Source organism: Dendrobates tinctorius, unplaced genomic scaffold (assembly GCF_039654945.1).
Source record: "Dendrobates tinctorius isolate UK_male_01 unplaced genomic scaffold, ASM3965494v1 ptg000237l, whole genome shotgun sequence".
Classification (NCBI taxonomy): Eukaryota; Metazoa; Chordata; class Amphibia; order Anura; family Dendrobatidae; genus Dendrobates; species Dendrobates tinctorius.
In genome coordinates, this window is record NW_027361904.1 from 211,575 (window position 1) to 231,244 (window position 19,670).

The 19,670-nt window shown below is 45.9% G+C and overlaps 1 protein-coding gene across 3 annotated transcripts in view; it reads right to left on the reverse strand.

Moving 5' to 3' along the window:
• DDX4 (DEAD-box helicase 4) overlaps positions 1–19,670 on the reverse strand; it is a 140,405-nt gene that overhangs the window by 47,971 nt on the left and 72,764 nt on the right. The window contains exons 12-18 of one of the 3 annotated variants that reach the window (XM_073556648.1): positions 13,792–13,830; positions 9,330–9,374; positions 8,367–8,411; positions 7,973–8,017; positions 987–1,022; positions 401–436; positions 153–203 (exon numbers count right to left, since the gene is read on the reverse strand). In XM_073556648.1, coding sequence (XP_073412749.1) covers positions 153–203; positions 401–436; positions 987–1,022; positions 7,973–8,017; positions 8,367–8,411; positions 9,330–9,374; positions 13,792–13,830 — 297 coding nt within the window. The remainder of the gene's footprint in view (positions 1–152; positions 204–400; positions 437–986; positions 1,023–7,972; positions 8,018–8,366; positions 8,412–9,329; positions 9,375–13,791; positions 13,831–19,670) is intronic. The other 2 variants (XM_073556650.1, XM_073556649.1) reach the window with 2 other exon arrangements.

Genomic DNA, 19,670 nt, shown 5'->3' on the forward strand with positions numbered 1-19,670 from the left:
GGGGAACCCCACCAATCCCAAAACCAGGGCTCTGACATGGCTCCATCACATAAGATGGTTGGGTTGCCACTGTACTTCGTAACGGTGGTGGTCTCTGGGATCAGATGCAATCTATCAGCACGCTGCCTGTATAAGGTTAATTTCACCATTACCTGCTCTTCTGAACTCTCCCACATCGCCGCCATCAGCCTCATCATTGTTAGCTAAATGTGAATGACAGATGTTTTAATAGTTTATAATTGAAAAGCAAACACAAAAAGACTGGAACGATAGTATGCTGCTGTCCAAAAAATACAAGTATTTATAGTTACAGATTAAACCAGAAAAAAAAATGACAAAGAAAAAAATTTAATACCAAGGAGAAAATTATGTATGAAACAAAATTTAATTAAAAACTCACCCCTTCTCCCAAAGCCTTTAAAGCCGTCACTTTCATCTGAACCAAGTAAAAAATAAGTAATTTGTGATTTATGGAGACCAGAAAAAAAAAAAAAAAAAATTGTGGCAAGGCTTATGCGTTTGTATTCAATTGGTTTCTTGCTTTTGCAAGTTTTGGGAAGTCCCCACCCCTGTCGTGAGCCATGCACATAAAAAGCCGTCTTTCACAGCGTGTCCACATCAGACATTACCTTTCTAAATCCTGCTCATATAGGTACTATTCACAGTCAGGTTATAAATACATCGGTTAGGACTGCCCTGATATGGGTATACCTTGACGTTTGGTGGAGCGGCTTAGTATACATTTTTTGCAAAAACGTATCAACCAAATACCCTGCTTTGTTATATTTTTACTAGCACTTGCTGTTTACTGTTCCATACAAACATTTTTTACAACAGCGTATTTACACGTTTGTTATACTATTTTTCTGTGTTTCAGTATACAAGTATTTATAGTTAGATTAAACAAGAAAAAAAAAAAATGACAATGAAAAAAATGTAATACCAAGGAGAAAATTATGTATGAAAAAAAATAATTAAAAACTCACCTCTTCTCCCAAAGCCTTTAAAGCCATCACTTTCATCTGAACCAAGTAAAAAATAAGTAATTTGTGATAATTTCGAGCCAATCATTGGGGGACACAGAGACCGTGGGTGTTATGCTACTGGCCACTAGGAGGACGCTAAGTAAACACAGAAAAAAGTTAACTCCTCCCCTGCAGTATAAACCCAATCGCTGGCTGGGAATTCCCCAGTTCGGTTAAAAAAGCAGTATAGGAGTATTAAACGAATGACAATCATAACTGTCAAGACCTAAAAATGCTACAGTGAGCCAATAGGCCAAACAGGGTAGGTGCTGTGTCCCCCAATGATTGGCTCGGAGAAAAGGATTTTACGGTGAGTACACAAAAATCTATCTCCTACGCCTCATTGGGGGACACAGACCGTGGGACGTCCTAAAGCAGTCCATGGGTGGGGAGCATACTTCTGCTAATACCCAATGTACCACTGAGTTAACACCGTGGTACTGCCAATTGCAGGCTGCGTCTGCCGAGAGCTGCATCCGCAGAAGCCTGAGAATGAATTAGGCACCGTTTGTAAAAGGTATGCAAGCTGGACCAAGTCGCAGCCTCGCGGAGAGGCCTGAGAATGAATTTCGTAATTTCTTGTAAAAAGCATGCAGACTGGACAAAGTCGCAGCCTTGCAGACCTGGTCTGCCGGGGCCTGGTGCCGAAGAGGCGCCCACTGAACGGGTAGAGTGCCCCTTAATCCCATCTGGGACAGGCGCTTTCCTGACACGGAAGGATTACTGGATCGCCAAGCGAATCTACTTTGTTAGCGAAGCTTATGACGCGACTAGACCTTTCCTATGCCCCACTGGGAGCATGAACAGGGCATCTGACTTGTGGAAGGGAACCATCCGCGAGGTGTAAAGTCTCAGCGCCCCAACCACATCCATGGTGTGGAGGGCCTTCTCAATGCGATGGACTGGCGCCGGAACAAAACGAAGGCAAAACAAATTCCTCGTTGAGATGGAAAGAGGAGAGGACCTTGGGCAGGAAGGACGGGGATGTCCTGAGAACTACCTTTTCCTGATGAAAATGCAGAAAAGGAGAACGACAGGACAGGACTGAATTTTGAAACTCGTCTGACGTAGCTGCCACTAGAAAGACCACCTTCCAAGAGAGGACGGTCAGTGGCACGTCCTGCAGCAGTCCGAAAAGGAACCTCCTGTAAGGCCACAAGAACCAGGTTAAGGCCCCATGAGTGGCCTTCTATAAGGAGACGCCACATGGAAAACTCTTCGAATGAATGTCTTGACTTGAAGCCTTGTGGCAAATTGGGAAAGCACTGACAAGGCCGAAATTTTGCCCTTGAGCGAGCAAAGCGCGAGGCCTTTATCTTAATACAGATTGAAGGGATTCCAATATGGCCAGAATGGAAAACACCAGAGGTGATTGACCATGAACCTTGCCCACGAAAAAGGTTATCCAGGTGCGGTGATATATGCGCATGACCACAGGTTTCCTAGCACCAATCATGGTGGATATCACGACGTGAGAGAACCCAGCCTGAGCTAAACACCAGGATTCAACGACCACGCCGTCAAAGACCGGGCCTCAGAGTTCTGGTGGTAAATCGGGCCCTGCAAGAGTAGATCCATACAATCTGAAAGTTGCCAGGGCACGTCGGCGACCAGTTGTATTAGTTCTGCATACCATGCTCGGCACGGCCAATCTGGCGCGACTAGGATCACTGGTACTCCCTACTCTCTGATCTTCTTGATGACCCTCGGAAGCAAGGGAAGAGGGGGGAAGATGTACAGGAGCCGGAAACAGCGCCATGGCCGCTCCGATGGCGCATGGATCGCACGATCGGGAAACGAACCGAGGAACCTTGTTGTTCAGTCTTGAGGCCATGAGATCCACATCCGGGGTTCCTCAGCGAAGACAAATCTGCTGAAAGATTTCCAGATGAAGAGAACACTTCCCCGAGGCAATGCCTTGGTGACTGAGAAAATCTGCCTCCCAATTTTTCCAAGCCCGGGATGTGGCTTGCTGAGATGGGCGAATGGTTGGTCTCGGCCCCATAGAAGATGTAACTCACGACGTGCATGGCCATCCTGTCCCGGGTTCCTCCCTGGCGATTGATATACGCTACAACCGTGGCGTTCTCTGATTGAGACCCAATGGGGTGAGGTGGAAACTCCATAGAGCTAATGTGATTGTTCGTGTCACCAAATGTTAATGGGGAGACGTGACTCTCGGGTTGACCAATGACCCTGTGCCGTGTGGCGACGAGACACCGCACCCCAGCTGAGGAGACTTGCGTCGGTGGTTCCTACCAACCATCTTACGGGGGGTAAAGGCCTCCCTTGATTCAGGGAGGACCTCAGTGTCCACCTCCTGAGGGCTTGCCTGTCCCGCAGGGACAGAGGAATCCGACGATCCGGGGAGAACGGGTTCTCATTCCAAGCTAACAGCAACGCATGTTGTAAAGGACGGAGGTGGAACTGTGGAAAATGGAACTGCTTCCATCTCTGCCACCATCCTTCCGAGAACTCCCATGGTGAAATGAATGGAGTGAGAACCCGGTCGAAAAAGACCACGCTGCTTGTTGTAAGGCTTGGGTCTCTACTGAGGGAGGGTGGTGAACTCGCGGGAAGTGCGAGCCGGTCCTGGGAAAGACTTTTCACAGTCTATCTTCCACCTTAGGCGAGAAGGTGTATCTACTGATATCCACAAACTCCTCACGGGCTGGAAGGGACGGACCTTTGATGATCAGGTCGTTCAGATACGGTAACACTACCACTCTTGGAGAGTAAAAACCCTGGGAGCGGTGGCAAGTCCGAAGGACAAGCCACGAACTGAAAGTGTTTCTCGTGAGTTGCAAAACGCAGGAACTTCTGAAGGGACGGGCAGATCGGAATGTGAAGGTAAGTGTCCTTGATGTCGATGGATGCTCGGAACTGTCCCCTTTCCCATAGAAGCGACAACTGATGGGAGAGCTTCCATTCGGAATCACCGTACTTTGAGAAACTGATCTAACAATTTGAGATCCAGAATGGGTCGCATCGTCCCGTCCTCTTTTGGAACCACAAAAAAGGTCTGAATAAAAAAACCCTAAACCTTTCGTGAAGGGGGACCGGAATGATGACTCCGTCCTTTAGCAGAGCCTAAACAGCCCGAAGGAAGGCTCTTGTCTTTCTCTTGTGGAAAAAGGAAAGTAAAAACCCCCGGGTTGAAAGGGGAGAATAAATTCTATATTGTATCCGAAGAACACCAGCCTCCAGACATAATTTCCGTCATTGGGTAGATCTATGAGATCTGGCTCGCCTAGATCCAGAATCCCTAGGGCTGGGTTTCCAAGAACGGTTAGGTCCGTATGAGGTCTGGGAGCCTGTTTCCACATGGGGACCGACCTGATCCAAAAGAGAAAGCAGAGGACCAACCGGGATTGTAGAAGATCGAAAACGTGTCGGCTGTTGGTTGCGAAACAGCCCTTTTACAGAGGAAGGAATTTACTTTCTTCCCCCTGGTAAAATCAGAAATGAGCTGGTCTAGTCTCCCTTCAAAAGACGACCCTTTTGAAAGGGGGGGGGGGGAAGTCAATGATCTTTTCAATGTGGAATGCTCTCACCAGGTGCGGAGCCCTGGGGCTCTTCTAATGGAGATCACATTAGCGGCAGATTGATCCGCGCAATTGGCGGTATCAACAGAAGAGTCTACTACAAAGAACGCTGCATGAATCATCTGGCTGGCGACAGTGGTTGCCTGCGGAGAAGATTTGTGCCCTGGAATTAAATAATCAGGACTTCTGTCCAAGCGGCAATTGCCTTGGTGATCTAAACTGCCACGAAGGATGGAGAAAGAGCTGCTCCTGAAGCTTCCACATATTGAACGGGCAGGTAGTCAATTTTGACGATCGGATGGGTTTCTGACTGAGGCACGCCCAGAAACAAATAGGAGCGTTGTAGAAGAAAGCCGCGGTACAGGAAGGTTCACCGGAGGGAACTGTAATCAATCCTTCAATAGTTCTGGAGTATTTAGCCAGAGTATACTTTTGTCCATAGAGCCACTTATGTGGCCAATCCCTGTTACTGGACGGCTGGAAAATAACAGCGCCCACACTTGTTACATAAATGAGACGGAGATTGGAGCGGGAATAATTTCCTCATCCAATTTTAGAATCCTGTTGACTGATTCTATAAGAGAATCAAGCTACTCTTAACAAGGCAACTGTAAGGTGGATTCATAACTGGCTTAGTGATCGGACCCAAAGAGTGTTCGTAAATGGCTGTACATCCAGTTGGAAGAATGTCTCAAGTGGGGTACCACAGGGCTCTGTCCTGGGCCCTGTATTGTTCAACATCTTTATCAACGATTTAGATGAAGGAATTGAGGGTAAACTGATTAAATTTGCTGATGACACAAAGCTAGGAGGGATAGCTAACACTAGAGAAGAGAGAGAGGATTCAAAAAGATATAAATAAACTGGAGAAGTGGGCAGCAACTAACAGAATGGTTTTTAACAGGGAAAAATGCAAAGTACTACATCTGGGCAATAAAAATGAAAAAAGCATATACAGAATGGGAGGAATAGGGCTAAGCAACAGCACATGTGAAAAAGATTTGGGTATACTAATAGATCACAGACTGAATATAAGTCAACAGTGTGATGCAGCAGCAAAAAAGGCAAATGCAATTCTAGGATGTATTAACAGAAGCATACAGTCTAGATCACGTGAAGTCTATTTCCCTCTACTCCTCTTTGGTCAGACCTCATCTGGAATTGTGTGTCCAGTTTTGGGCACCACATTTTAAAAAAGACATCAACAAACTGGAGCAAGTTCAGAAAAGAGCAACCAGAATGGTGACCGGTCTGCAAACCCTGTCTTATGAGAAAAGGTTGCAGGATTTGGGATTGTTTAGTTTGCAAAAGAGAAGACAGAGGAGACTTAATAGCTGTTTACAAATATCTAAAGGGCTGTCACATTGTAGAAGGATCAACTTTATTCTCATTTGCACAAGGAAAGACTAGAAGCAATGGGAGGAGACAGATTAGAGATTAGAAAAAACTTTCTGACAGTGATTAATGAGTGGAACAAGCTGCCACGAGAAGTGGTGAGTTCTCCTTCAATGGAAGCCTTCAAACAGAGGCTGGACAGACATCTGACTGGGATGATTAAGCGAATCCTGCTTTGAGCAGGGGGTTGGACCAGATGGCCCAGGAGGTCCCTTCCAACTCTACGATTCTATGATCAGCTGGGGGATTCTGAGGGGCTGACGCGTCAGATACGAATTCAGAGGCATGATCGATGTGAACCTCAGGAGAGGGCGAACGAGACAGGAGTCGCTGATGATGAAGTGCGAACGTGACTAGGGGACGCGCCATGTGTCCGCTTTTTCAGAGACCTGACCATCCCTTGGACGAGCATGGCTCCTGACTTTAATAGTCCTCCCGGAGGGAGAATAGTCTGGGTCAGAGACTCCAGCGACCGTGACAGGGCGCAGTCCACTCAGGGGTACCATGCGCAGGAAGCCCATCAGCAGCGCTGCGAGGGGCGTTGGAGCGCAGGTCGGGGCGCAGGCTGCGCGGTCCGTGCACAACGAATTAGATTGTGCACTGGGTAGGGCAGACTTGCAAGTGGTACACACGGTTAAAAACGCGGTGTATTTCTTAACAGCCCGTTTAGGCTCGTTCGAGTGATGCATAGCGCTCCAGAAAGGGTTAACGGCAGAGTCTGGCTGCAGCAAATATGTCAGGAAGGGGTTAAGCTTTAATACGAGGGCAGATGCAGCTTACCCTCAAGTCCTGTGTTATGTCCCCCGGGAGGAAAAATGGTGGTCCTGTGTCGTCGCCCGGTATTCGGCTGCTCCTGCAAGGGTTAACTGCAGCAGAGGTAACAGACATGGCCCCCGAGATTAAAATTGCACGTCTCGTTAGGAACGAGAGGCGCCAAGAGGAGGGGGGCGGCAACAATAGCGTGGGCGGCGTTATTCAAATTGCGGCCTAGTAGGCCGGAAAAGCAGGGGGCTCACTTTTTGGCCTAACCGCGGCAGGCGCCGGTAGCGTGGCGGGGCTAGTGGGCGGCGCTATTGAAATTGTGGCCTAGCAGGCCGGGAAATGCCGGGGACTAAATTTCTGGGGCCAACTGAAAATGCTGAGCACGCAGGGGGCCGCGATGGGGTGCCGCCGTTGACGCTAAGTCAGTGCTTCTCCCGGGGGCAGGACCCGACCCCCCATACCTCAACTCCAGTGCTTAAGTCAGCGCCTAAGTCCATTCTTATTCTCCTGAGCTGATGTAGCAGAGCTGGAGGAGTTCTTGAATGGGGGAATGCTCGATCGGTCCTCTCTCTGGGCAGGGGGATTGAGAGCTTTAAGAGGTACAGTATGCTCAATCGGTCCTCCCTCTGGGTAGGGGGATGGAGAGCTTAAAGAGGTATGCTCAATCGGTCCTCCCTCTGGGTAGGGGGACGGAGAGCTCTGGGGCTGATTCAGGGCATCCGCTAAAGCGCTGTTCAGGTCCTTCTACATGCACTCCTGTGCGAACTTGTGCTTGCCCTCGTATCCGTTCGACCGTCATGGGAACCATCGTCAGAGGAATCAGCCCCGTTCGTCGCAGGAAAGGTACGTGAAGGGTTACTCCGTGTGCTTGCCTGTTGTTGGTTGGGGGAGAACGGGCCGTAGAAAGGAACAGTCTCCTCCTTCACTCAGCTAATTAAAAATTTTTTTTTACAGAAAATTCAAAAAATAAAATAAAAACGGTGGGGTCTGAAACCAGACCCAAGTGCCTCCTACAGACACTAAGCAAGAACTGGGGAATTCCCAGCCAGCGAGCGGGTGTATACTGCAGGGGAGGAGTTAACCTCTTTTTGTGTTTAGTGTCCTCCTAGTGGCCAGCAGCATAACACCCACACCCACGGTCTCTGGCGTCCCCCAATGAGGCATAGGAGAAATAAAAAATAAAAGTTGTGGCAAGGTGTGAAGTAGTAGTGAGTCAGAACTAAGTCAGAATCTGTAGATACTGACCTGTGCCTCCAAAATTCCTATTGCCATCTGCATCGTTGTTACCTCCTGAAAACAAAAATGTTATAATGTTCTGTTTTATAAAACTACAACGTGAAGTAAACATATTATAAACATACTTGGGTTAGAGTGCTGCTTCGGCTTTGGTCTTTCTTCTGATTTCCCCACCGATTATCTATAGTCTCCATATTTACTGAATCAGTTTTTATTTTTACCACTATGCAATTATTTCTCTTCTATTAGGCAGTTTTTAAATACTGCAATTTGTATAGTATTACAATTGCAATTGTTGACTTATTTGTGCAAAATGTAAAAATAAAAATTATATTGTTTGCAGATTTATTTTTTAGTTTACAGCAAGTCTCCATGAATGATAATGAGCGGAGTAGGGCCTTACCTCTTCTCCCAAAGCCTCTCCTGCCTCTGAAACCAGTACTGAAGCCTAAAAGAAGCAAAAAATTGTTAATGTAGTATTCCTTGGGCGTCTCTTGGGACACTCGCTGAGAACAAAAGGACGACTGTGCGCTAACGGGACTCTAAGAGCCCTATGGGAATACAGCAATGGCCATGCACTCGTGACACCATGCAGTCATGATCAAAGAGCCCCATGGGAATACAGGAATGGCCATGCACTCATGACACCATGCAGTCATGATCGAAGAGCCCCATAGCAATACAGCAGTGGACATGCACTCGTGACACCATGCAATCATGATCGAAGAGTCCCATGGGAATACAGGAGTGGCCATGCACTCGTGACACCATGCAGTCATGATCGAAGAGCCCCATGGGAATACAGGAGTGGCCATGCACTTGTGACACCATGCAGTCATCTAATAGCCCCCTTAATGCAGCAGTGCCCATGAACTCGTGCCACCATCTAACAGACCCATTGGAATGTAGCAGTAGTCATGCACTCATGCCACCATGCAGTCATCTAACAACCCCATGGGAATGCAGCAGTGCCCATTAACTCGTGCCATGTAGTCATCTAACAGCCCCATGGGAATAGGGCAGTGGCCATGTACTTGTGCCACCATCTGAGAGCCCCATGGGAAAGCAGCAGTGGTCACTCACTCCACTATGCAGTTATCTATGGAAGACGGGTGCCACACTCGCATCCTTTCTACCAGAGCTTTTTAAAATGCTGTTCTCACAGTATTATTGAGGGGTCCTAGAATTCAAACCCCAACTAAGCCATGCTGAATATTGGGTAGTGTAAACCTGTCAGACGATTCATGCTGCTCGAAAACACAGCAACTTGAATCATTATTGCCTAGATACATATTTTGCTTTAAAACATGGGGCGATGGACAGGTGTCTCCTTTGATATATGCATACATAGCTCGCACAACTTTACCTGTTCTCTCAGACACTCTCTTGTCATCTGAATCATCCCCGTCACCTGCAGGTGGGATAAAATGGAAATCTGTTTTATATAAGTTAACAAATGCAGATTCATCTGAAGGAAATGGGTAAAACCAGTAAAGTAAACTGGAATGTGACAAAGGATCCTGTTATATAAAAATAAAGGGGGCACCTTACCTCTTTTTCCATAACTATCATCGCCACCTACAATACTCAGAGAAAGTAACTTAACCCCTTAAGCCCCAAGGGTGGTTTGCACGTTCATGACTGGGCCAATTTTTACAATTCTGACCGCTCAAAACCACATTCAAGAAGTTTATTAACCCTTTAGGTGCGTCACAGGAATTTTTAGAATATTTAAAAAAATGAAAATTTATCTTTTTTCACAAAAAAAATACTTCAGGTTCAATTTTTTTTATTTTACCAAGGGTAACAGGAGAAATTGGACTGCCAAAGTTATTGTGCAATTCGTCCCGAGTACGCCGATACCTGATATGTGGGGGGGAACCACTGTTTCGGCGCATGGCAGACATCAGAAGGGAAGGAGCGTCGTTTGACTTTTTCAATGCAAAATTGGCTGGAATACAGATCGGACGCCATGTCACGTTTGGAGAGCCCCTGATGTACCTAAATAGTGGAAACCCCCCCACAAGTGACCCCATTTTGGAAACTAGACCCCCCAAGGAACTTACCTAGATATGTGGTGAGAACTTTGAACCCACAAGGGCTTCACAGAAGTTTATAACGTACAGCGGTACAATTAAAAAATCATATTTTTTCCACAAAAATGATCTTTTCACCCCCAATTTAACGGGACCCTAAAAGTTATTGTGCAATTTGTCCTGAGTGCGCTGATACCCCATATGTGGGTGTATATGACTATTTGGGTGCATGGCAGAGCTCGGAAAGGAAGCAGCGCCATTTGACGTTTTTGGCTGGAATTGAGATCGGACACCATGTCGCGATTGAAAAACCCCTGATGTACCTAAATAGTGGAAACCCCCCACAAATGACACCATTTTGGAAACTAGACCCCCCCAAGGAACTTATCTAGATGTGTGGTGAGAACTTTGAACCCCCAAGGGCTTCACAGAAGTTTATAACAAAGCCGTACAATTAAAAAATCATATTTTTTCCACAAAAATGATCTTTTCACCCTCAATTCATCTTTCCAAGGGTAACAGGACCCTAAAAGATATTGTGCAATTTGTCCTGAGTGCGCTGATACCCCATATGTGGGGGTAAACCACCATTTTGGAAACTAGACCCCCCAAGGAACTTATCTAGATGTGTGGTGAGCACTTTGAACCCCCCCAGTGCTTCACAGAAGTTTATAACGCCCGGGCGTGAAAATAAAAAAATAAAAAAAATCGTATTTTTTCCACAAACATGATCTTTTAGTCACCAAATTTTTTTTATTTTCCCAAGGGTAACAGGAGAAATTGGACCCCAAAAGTTGTTGTCCAATTTGTCCGGAGTACACTGATACCCCATATGTGGGAGAAAACTACTGTATGGGCACACGTCGGGGCTCGGAAGGGAAGTAGTGACGTTTTGGAATGCAGACTTTGATGGAATGGTCTGCGGGTGTCATGTTGCTTTTGGAGAGCCCCTGATGTACCTAAACAGTGGAAACCCCCCACAAGTGACCCCATTTTGGAAACTAGACCCCCTTAGGAACTCATCTAGATGTGTGGTGAGCACTTTGAACCCCCCCAGTGCTTCACAGAAGTTTATAACGCCCGGGCGTGAAAATAAAAAAATAAAAAAATCGTATTTTTTCCACAAACATGATCTTTTAGTCACCAAATTTTTTTTTATTTTCCCAAGGGTAACAGGAGAAATTGGACCCCAAAAGTTGTTGTCCAATTTGTCCGGAGTACACTGATACCCCATATGTGGGAGAAAACTACTGTATGGGCACACGGGGCTCGGAAGGGAAGTAGTGACGTTTTGGAATGCAGACTTTGATGGATTGGTCTGCGGGTGTCATGTGCGTTTGGAGAGCCCCTGATGTACATAAACTATTGAAACTCCGCACAAGTGACCCCATTTTGGAAACTAGACCCCCACGGAACTTATCTAGATGTGTGGAGAGCACTTTTAACCCCCAAGTGCTTCACAGACGTTTATGACGCCCAGGCGTGAAAAAAAAAAATCATTTTTTCCACAAAAATGATATTTTTGCCCCCAATTTTTTATTTTCCTAAGGGTAACAGGAGAAATTGGACCCCAAAAGTTGTTTTGCAATTTGTCCAGAGTAGGCTGATACCCCATATGTGGGGGTAAAACACTGTTTGGGCGCATGGCAGAGCTTGGAAGGGAAGGAGCACCATTTGACTTTTTCAACGCAGAATTGGCTGGAATTGAGATCAGACGCCACGTTGCATTTGGAGAGCCCCTGATGTGCCCAAACAGTGGAAATCCCCCAATTATAACTCCAACCCTAACCCCAACACACCCCTAACCCTAATGGGAAAATGGAAATACTTTTTTTTATTTTATTATTTTTCCCTAACTAAGGAGGTGATAACAGGGGTTGATTTACTATTTATGGTAGTTTTTATGTTTGGCAGCTGTCGCACGCTAAAAGACGCTTTTATTGTAAAAATAGTTTTTACTTCACCACATATTGAGAGCTATAATTTTTCCGTATTTTGACCCACCGAGTCATGTCAGGTCTTATTTTTTGCGGGACGAGTTGACGTTTTTATTGGCACCATTTTCGGGCACGTGACATTTTTTGATTGCTTTTTATTCCGATTTTTGGGACGCAGAATGAACAAAAACCAGCGTTTCATGAATTTCTTTTGGGGGGGTGTGTTTACACCGTTCTGCGTGCGGTAAAATTGATAAAGCGGTTTTATTCTTCGGGTCAGTACGATTACAGCGATACCTCATTTAGGTGGGCGCCGCTGATTTCTATGACGTACTATCCCGTCCCTGGGAATTAAGTTCCAGGGCACATGGACGGGATAGTACGTCTGATGGCAGAAAGGGGTTAATGGCAGGCACAGTACTAAACAAGGAACGTGCACATCTGAATGCAGAGTAAAGTTAGAGGAAAATACTGTTCAGTGCCCAATTCCCTCCCTTCCACCACTCCCCAGGTGATGCACTGAGACGCCCAACAGGATTAAAGGGGAAGTGGCGTCCGGCCACACCATCATGGGTTAAATTCATTGTCTCTCTTCCCCTCGGCTGACCCCTGGAAGCTGTTATTCCCACCCTCCCTCAGTTATAAAGTCAACTCTGTTTTATATTGCCATAATAAATGCAAAAAAAAACAAAACAAAAAAAAACACGTCCCTTGGATACCCGATGTGCACATTAGTTACCAGTAGATCGCTGGTCTCCCGCCTGTCACACGCAGCGATGCGTGGTGGCCAGCGGGAGACCAGCGACCAAAAAAAAGTCCTGGCCTTTCCCGCAGCGATCCCGGCAGGGGGGGGGCAGTCGCTGTCACACACAGCGATCTCGCTGGTGAGATCGCTGTTGTGTCACAAAAATTGTGACTCAGCAGCGATCTCGCTAGCGAGATCGCTATGTGTGATGTGGCCTTTACTGGGAGACACAGACCTCACACATCCAGACAATATTACTGAAAAAAACAGCTCACATCCAGCTTTTATTATTGGGAGAGTCGCATAGACCTCATATCCAGTCTATATTACTGGGAGAGACACACAGAGCTCACATCCAGCCTATATTATAAGGGGAGAGACACAGACCTCACATCAAGCTTATATTAAGGGGAGAGACAGACAGGACTCACATACAGGCTATATTACTGGGAGAGACACACCACCTCACATCCAGTCTATTAGGCTGCTTTTACACAGTTTATGCGGGCAGATTTTGCGGCCCCAATAAATTCCTATGGGGCCGCAAAATCGACCCACAGAAGTTCAACGGTCCGCCGTGATAAAACGGAAGATGCCGTTTTTTACCAATACTATTTCTGGGAGAGACACTCAGAGCTTACATCCAGCCGATATTACTGGGAGAGATGCACCTCCCCCCTCACATCCAGCCTATATTACTGGGAGAGACACACAGTGCTCACATTCAACCTATATTGAGACAGACCTCACATCCAACCTATATTACTGGGAGAGACACACAGACCTCACACCCAGCCTATATTACTGGGAGAGACACTCAGAGCTTACATCCAGCCTATATTACTGAGAGAGATGCATCCCACCCTCACATCCAGCCTATATTACTGGGAGAGACACAGAGTTCACATTCAACCTATATTACTGGGAGACACAGACCTCACCATCCAGCCTATATTACTGGAAGAGACACACAGACCTCACATCCACCCTATATTACTGGGAGACACACAGACCTCACATCCAGCAGCCTATATTACTGGAAGAGACAGACGTCACATCCAGCCTATATTACTGGGAGAGATGCACCCCCTCACATCCAGTCTACATTACCTGATCTTCCAAATCCCCTGTTGCCAAAATGATTGTCTCCTAAAACCAAGAATCAAAAAAATGTTATAGCCCATTAACTAAAAGTCATTAAGAAGCACACCTCCCAGCTAAGTTTTTATCCTCTTACTATAATGCAATCATTATACAGCACTGTGTACTTACAATTGCTCATTTTGCCTTTCTACCCAGCTAATTTTTTTTTCTCTGCTTTATGAAGAAACAGGAAGTCTCGTCTCCCTGCATTTATCATTCCCCTCAACTCCTCACCCAGCTGCACTGCTCCTCTCCCTGCCATTGACTCTTGCAGTGATTGAGTCATACAGTGATCACTGATGTCATGGAAAATATTTAAAAAATCCTTGACATCTCATGACCCCCCTTCCTTTTTTTTTCTTTCATCAACCATTTTGTCATGAGGACCTGTGAGCTAGCACTCACACCTGTCTATGCAAAATGGTAGTGACACAGCTATGTGAAACATATTAATTAAAATGCAAGGATTACTTTTTATGTCCAGGTAACTTCAAAGGAAGTCTATTATGCCCACAGAAAGACAGGAAAAGGTAATTAGGATCCAAGTGGATCAAAGAAGATCTCACACCCTTCACAAATAGCCACTGTGACAGTACAATTTATAGGGGAGGCAGTATGGCTCCGGGAGAAAATATGGAATATTGGATTTTCCATACATCCAATATTAATGAAACGTATATTGTCAGCACTGGGATGACTAGGCAATCATACATGTTTTCTCATAATCATAACCACCACCAAAAAGCCCCAAAGCAATAGGGGCCATATAACCACCAGTAGCTAGGCCATGTTTGGTCTCTGAGCGTACCTAAAATCCCAATAGAAAAGAGGACATTAGTCTCTACCTTCTGTGATCGCTCTATGAGGAGTAAAATACATATATTGGGGTTTCCTAAAATTATGAAAGGCCATGTACGGCCCACAACCGGGTCCTTGTGAGGTCATCACGGGGGGGGGGGGGGGGGGACTCAGGGTCTGATGAAAGATCAATCCCAATTGTGATTCGTGTTCGTACAAGAGTTACATATCCTGTGTATGTAGGGACCCTGTCTTGACGGCCAAATCAAAGCGCTCTTTCAGCTAAACTGAATGTCTCTGCGATCGGTGTAGTAAATTCTTCTGTTAATCCCTTTTATTTTATGCAACTGTTAATGCTGTTTTTTTTTTTTTAATTTGTTTATTGAACCTCAGGACACAGAGAATGTACAACATACATAATGGCTTATGATAAACATTATACATAGCACACGTTTCTGTCCATTGCAAAATATAAATCAAAGAAATTGCACATTCTTGTAGATAAACAAGGCAATATGTACATATCTTCCAAGCGTATGTAAAGAATAATTGGCTATACATTTTGCATCATGTATATCAATCCCAATTTCACAAGCCTTGTAATATCATTCGGAAATAAAGTCTAACTAAAATTCCTAAACTACAACTATCACTACATCAACTAGTGTCTACTATTTCTGCAGCCTAGTCTCCTATATCATTATGTCGCATGTGATGTCTCAAACTTGCAGAGTAAGATGAGAGGAATTCCATCTCTCAAATTTTTTCAAATTTACCCGGGCATCCCCTATTTTGGTATAACGTGCACTCATATGGAACAATCGAATTTACCAAGTCAACCCAAAATCTAAGAGAAGGACACAAGTCTCCCATCCACCGCAGTGCCAGTACCTTCCGCGCCATAAACAGTGTTTCGCGCAGGAAGACCCCAGTATAGCGATCCCAAATCTCCTCCTCCCATACCCCAAACAAGCAGACCAATGGCTCTAGAGGGACTGGAGTTTGTACCAAGGATGTCAATAGTGACGTAACCTCTTTCCAGTAATGCAGGATAATGGTGGACATTGCCACACCATGTGAATAAAATCAGCATCTGGCAAGTGACATCGCAAACATTCTGATGACTGCAGTCGACCCATCCTAAAAAGTCGCATCGGAGTCAAGTATGATTGATTTATTATATATAATTGTATCATTCTGTTATTGAGTCTAAGCACCCCAAAGTGTTGTCAAGGTGAAAATATATTTTCTTATATAACTTTTATATTTTTATACTGTGAAACAATAAGTTTTTCCTAATTGCTTGCTAATGCAAATGTAACTGTATTAAAGATGGCTGCCAGTGTTCACTTTCACTTAAATTCAGTGTCTAAAGAGTTAAGTTAAGTTTCATTTCTCCTAAAAAAGATAACTCAGGAATGTGAAGAAGAAGTAACCATCGGGAGACGTTTTGACGAATCAGAGAGAGACTGGACACTAGATGTATACTGCATAAACCCCGCCTAATGCACGCCTTCCCCTAACACTCAATATAGTATTGTGTATTTGTAAATAAAAGCCAGTTGTTGTACTGCTCCTGACAGGTGTGGATGCAGGACATTAGCTAAGACTGAATCAGCTGCGTGTCTGAGTCATTCTTAATCGGTACCAGATGTTTTGCGCTCGCACAATGATTTGGAATGACTGGTGAATGAGGATTCATTGTCGTTTACGACCCCGACAATTTGGAGCCCAACGGGGGGCGTGGACAGTGATCCGAGGCTCCTCTGGACCCATGCCTGGATGTCTGTGGATGATACCTGTAGTGGCTGACCTCGAGGACTGATCACCCTCCAAAACACGGTAAGCGAGATCATATACACTGTATGTGTCACACTTGCTAGTGTCTCAGCCGTTATTGGTTTGTCTGTGGTCTCCTTGGGTCTGAGGGGTGACCGGTCGAGTGGTGAGACTGAGTGCGATCCTGTGCCACGCTCTGAACCAGCAACTGAGAGACGTCGCATTCTGCGCGTCCTCGTGTACACCACACCTCCTCCACCGGTCATTGTACTCCATTCAACCACCCTACCCGTGACTATTGTCTAGTAGTGAAGTGGAGTGGTAAATTGAGCTAGTTGCAGATTGTGGGGCAACCTAGAGGAAGGGATAGGAGACGCAGCCTCTGTGATATTGTACCAGCTAGGTAATTAAGACGTCCCGAGAAGGGACCACCTGTATTTCTGTGGAGGGCTCTCACTAGGAGACCGCCTCCCGACTGTTGGAATATCGTGGCAGGATAATCTGTTAATCACTGCTGTTCAAGGTTAGGGAAAGGAAATATTGAGCGCGAGGCTCTTTTCCTAGTACGTCGAACGTGAGGCTCCGTACTGTGGAACATCAGTGTTGATATCGCTACCAGTGGTTTTTCTGCAGAGAACCATAGTATTCTGTAAGAGTCATGCTGCGTATCTTAAAGCAGAAGAAGTCTGTGCCCCACAAGTTAGATGAGGATGCTGTGGAGGTCAAGGCAATAGTAGCGTCACGGGAAGGCAAGAAGGCAGTCAAGAATGTTGAGAGATTGTATAAGCATGTAGGATTGCCCTCGTCAGGGAGATTACAGCCGGCTATGTGGCATAATCTCATAGAGAACAAACGAGGCATGTTGAAAGATAAAGGATTGTTAGAACAAGCACAAGCTCATCTGCGAGTTGCGCGAGGCTTGAAGAATGAAGGATGGAAAGAGATTGATGGGGAAGGAGGATCAGACAATGCGGAACCTGTGTTTGGTTATAAAATGCCTTTGAACTGTGATCTTATAGATTGTAAAATGGCCGCCGTGCCACTGATGATGAAAATGCAGTCCCAACCACCGCCCTATAATGGCGACAAGACGAGCTCTCCAGAAACGTGGGTGTGTCCTGTTTGTGGCGTGCAGAATCCAACCTGGGTGGAAACCTGCCGTGTGTGTGGGGCGGGCCGTCCTTGGGGTTCCGCCCAGACCATGGACGGAAGTGGGGCATGCCACGCCTCCACCGGCAGCCATCTTGGTGCACCCGGAATTCCTCCCCAGCCACTATGTCCGCTGGTAACACTTTCCGGCGAGTACTATCAGGGACCACCACTTCCTGAGAAACCTCCGGCACCGACCGATGCTGTTCCCACCTCTAATGTTCCTGTTTCTGTTCCGGCCTCTGGGCCTAGTCTCCCGGTGCAACCCACTGTGATATTTGTAAATACACCTGGTCAAGGTCCCTTCACTCTTGATGCCCTGACCGGCAGTACGGCTTTCCGGTCCGTAATGCGTATGAGGCGCCAGGCTATCAGAGATGATGAGGGATCAGAAGATTCTGACAATCAGGTTGCTACAATTCCCCCTGCCCCGCCACTGCTATTAGGTCCGTTCGAATCCCCCCGGCCCGGAAGGAGCCCACTACCTACCCCTCTCAACAAATCCTCTAGGTTGCCCCATGACCCTGAAATCTGGTTCCCCTGTCATTCACGCTATTACATCACACCTCAGGGCTCCCAGGTTCTTTTCTCAGTGGGGTATGGGGACATAGTTACCCACCAGGTAGGAGCCATAGTGAACCCAGCTAACTCTACCCTGTCGCATAGAGGTGGTTTGGCCCAACAGATAGCTAAAAAGGGAGGCCCAGCCATAACCCAAGAGTGTCAGGCCTACCTTGCCAATTATGGCCCCTTGCATCCAGGAGACGCTATGTCCACCCAGGGAGGGAATTTGCCCTGTGATATAGTGTTACACACTGCAGGCCCTATATATGATTACAGGACACCCGAGCATTGCCGTATCCCGGACAGATGCGTTATAGATATTTCAAATCTACATCTGAGACTGAATGAATTGAGTAATGATATAGTTCGTGTTATATGTGGCATTACATTGTAAAGTTTCCTGAATGCATTTGGCCAGAAAAAGGGCAAGGCATGGTTAATCTCATTATACAGTTATCTGCTCTTACAGTGAAATCCCGTGATTTTGAGTTTCTTTGTAGAAATTGATTTTGATAAGTCTAAAGAACTACAGAATTCTGTGAAGGACGACGCTGCATTCTGACGGGAGGGGTGAAGGATGGCGCTGCGTAGTTTTTCTTCTCCCTTCGCTCTTATCTCTGCTGAGTGTGAGCTGTGCTCAAAATTCTCTGTAATTCTATCCGTAAGGTACACGCTGAAAGATTTGTGCATTTTAAAGCAACAGTACTTAATTGAAGATTGGAAGTTAAAAGTAAGATATGGTGCCTAATTTAGAAGGGAATTGTAAGTGATTGCTTGACCATTAATGTGTTTGAACCTGCTTCTAGTTGTGTGATTGATTTGTATAGCAAATTGTGTCAAATTACAAGAGACAGAGAAGGAAGGAAGCAGTAAAACAAGTGGGACAAACATTGAAAAAGGCAAAAATACCAGAGTGTGAATGTTTGGATGTACAAAAAGGCACAGACAAGGGAAGAAAATAGCAAGTGAATAAATGATGCTTGAGAATGTGCAGCAGTATGGAAGGTGTATTATGAATGTTTGATTGACAAAGTGTAACCAGAGACCCAGACAAAACAGATGGACTTGTAAACACTGTGGTCAGACTCAGACAAATCCAGACTGAATAGCTACTTGTGTGACCTGTGCTACTGACCTAAGAGAATTGCACTAAATCTTATCCAGACAAGATCATAAGAAGCTGACATAATAGTGTGGATAGTGGGTAGTGGGGACATTGGCCCTTGAGGAGTAAGCTGACAGTAGACATCAGACGGCCAACCCCATCAGGACCTAGAAGTGTGACTAGAATAAGAAAGATACAGGTGTATTATCCCTGGAGCCCCTCTGACCAGCTAGCTTTGCTGAAGCAGCTGCCTGCCCCTGAAGACCAACCATTCCCGTTTTACAGACACATAAAGGAAGTACAGCAGACATATAAGTGTACCTGGGCAGACCTAGAGAGGTTGATGAGTTTAAAGGCAGGTGACGCACTAGATCATATAATTAAGACACACAGATGTGACAAAGAATCAGGCTTGGGGCATGGATGATAAATCTGCACGATCTGGGGAGAC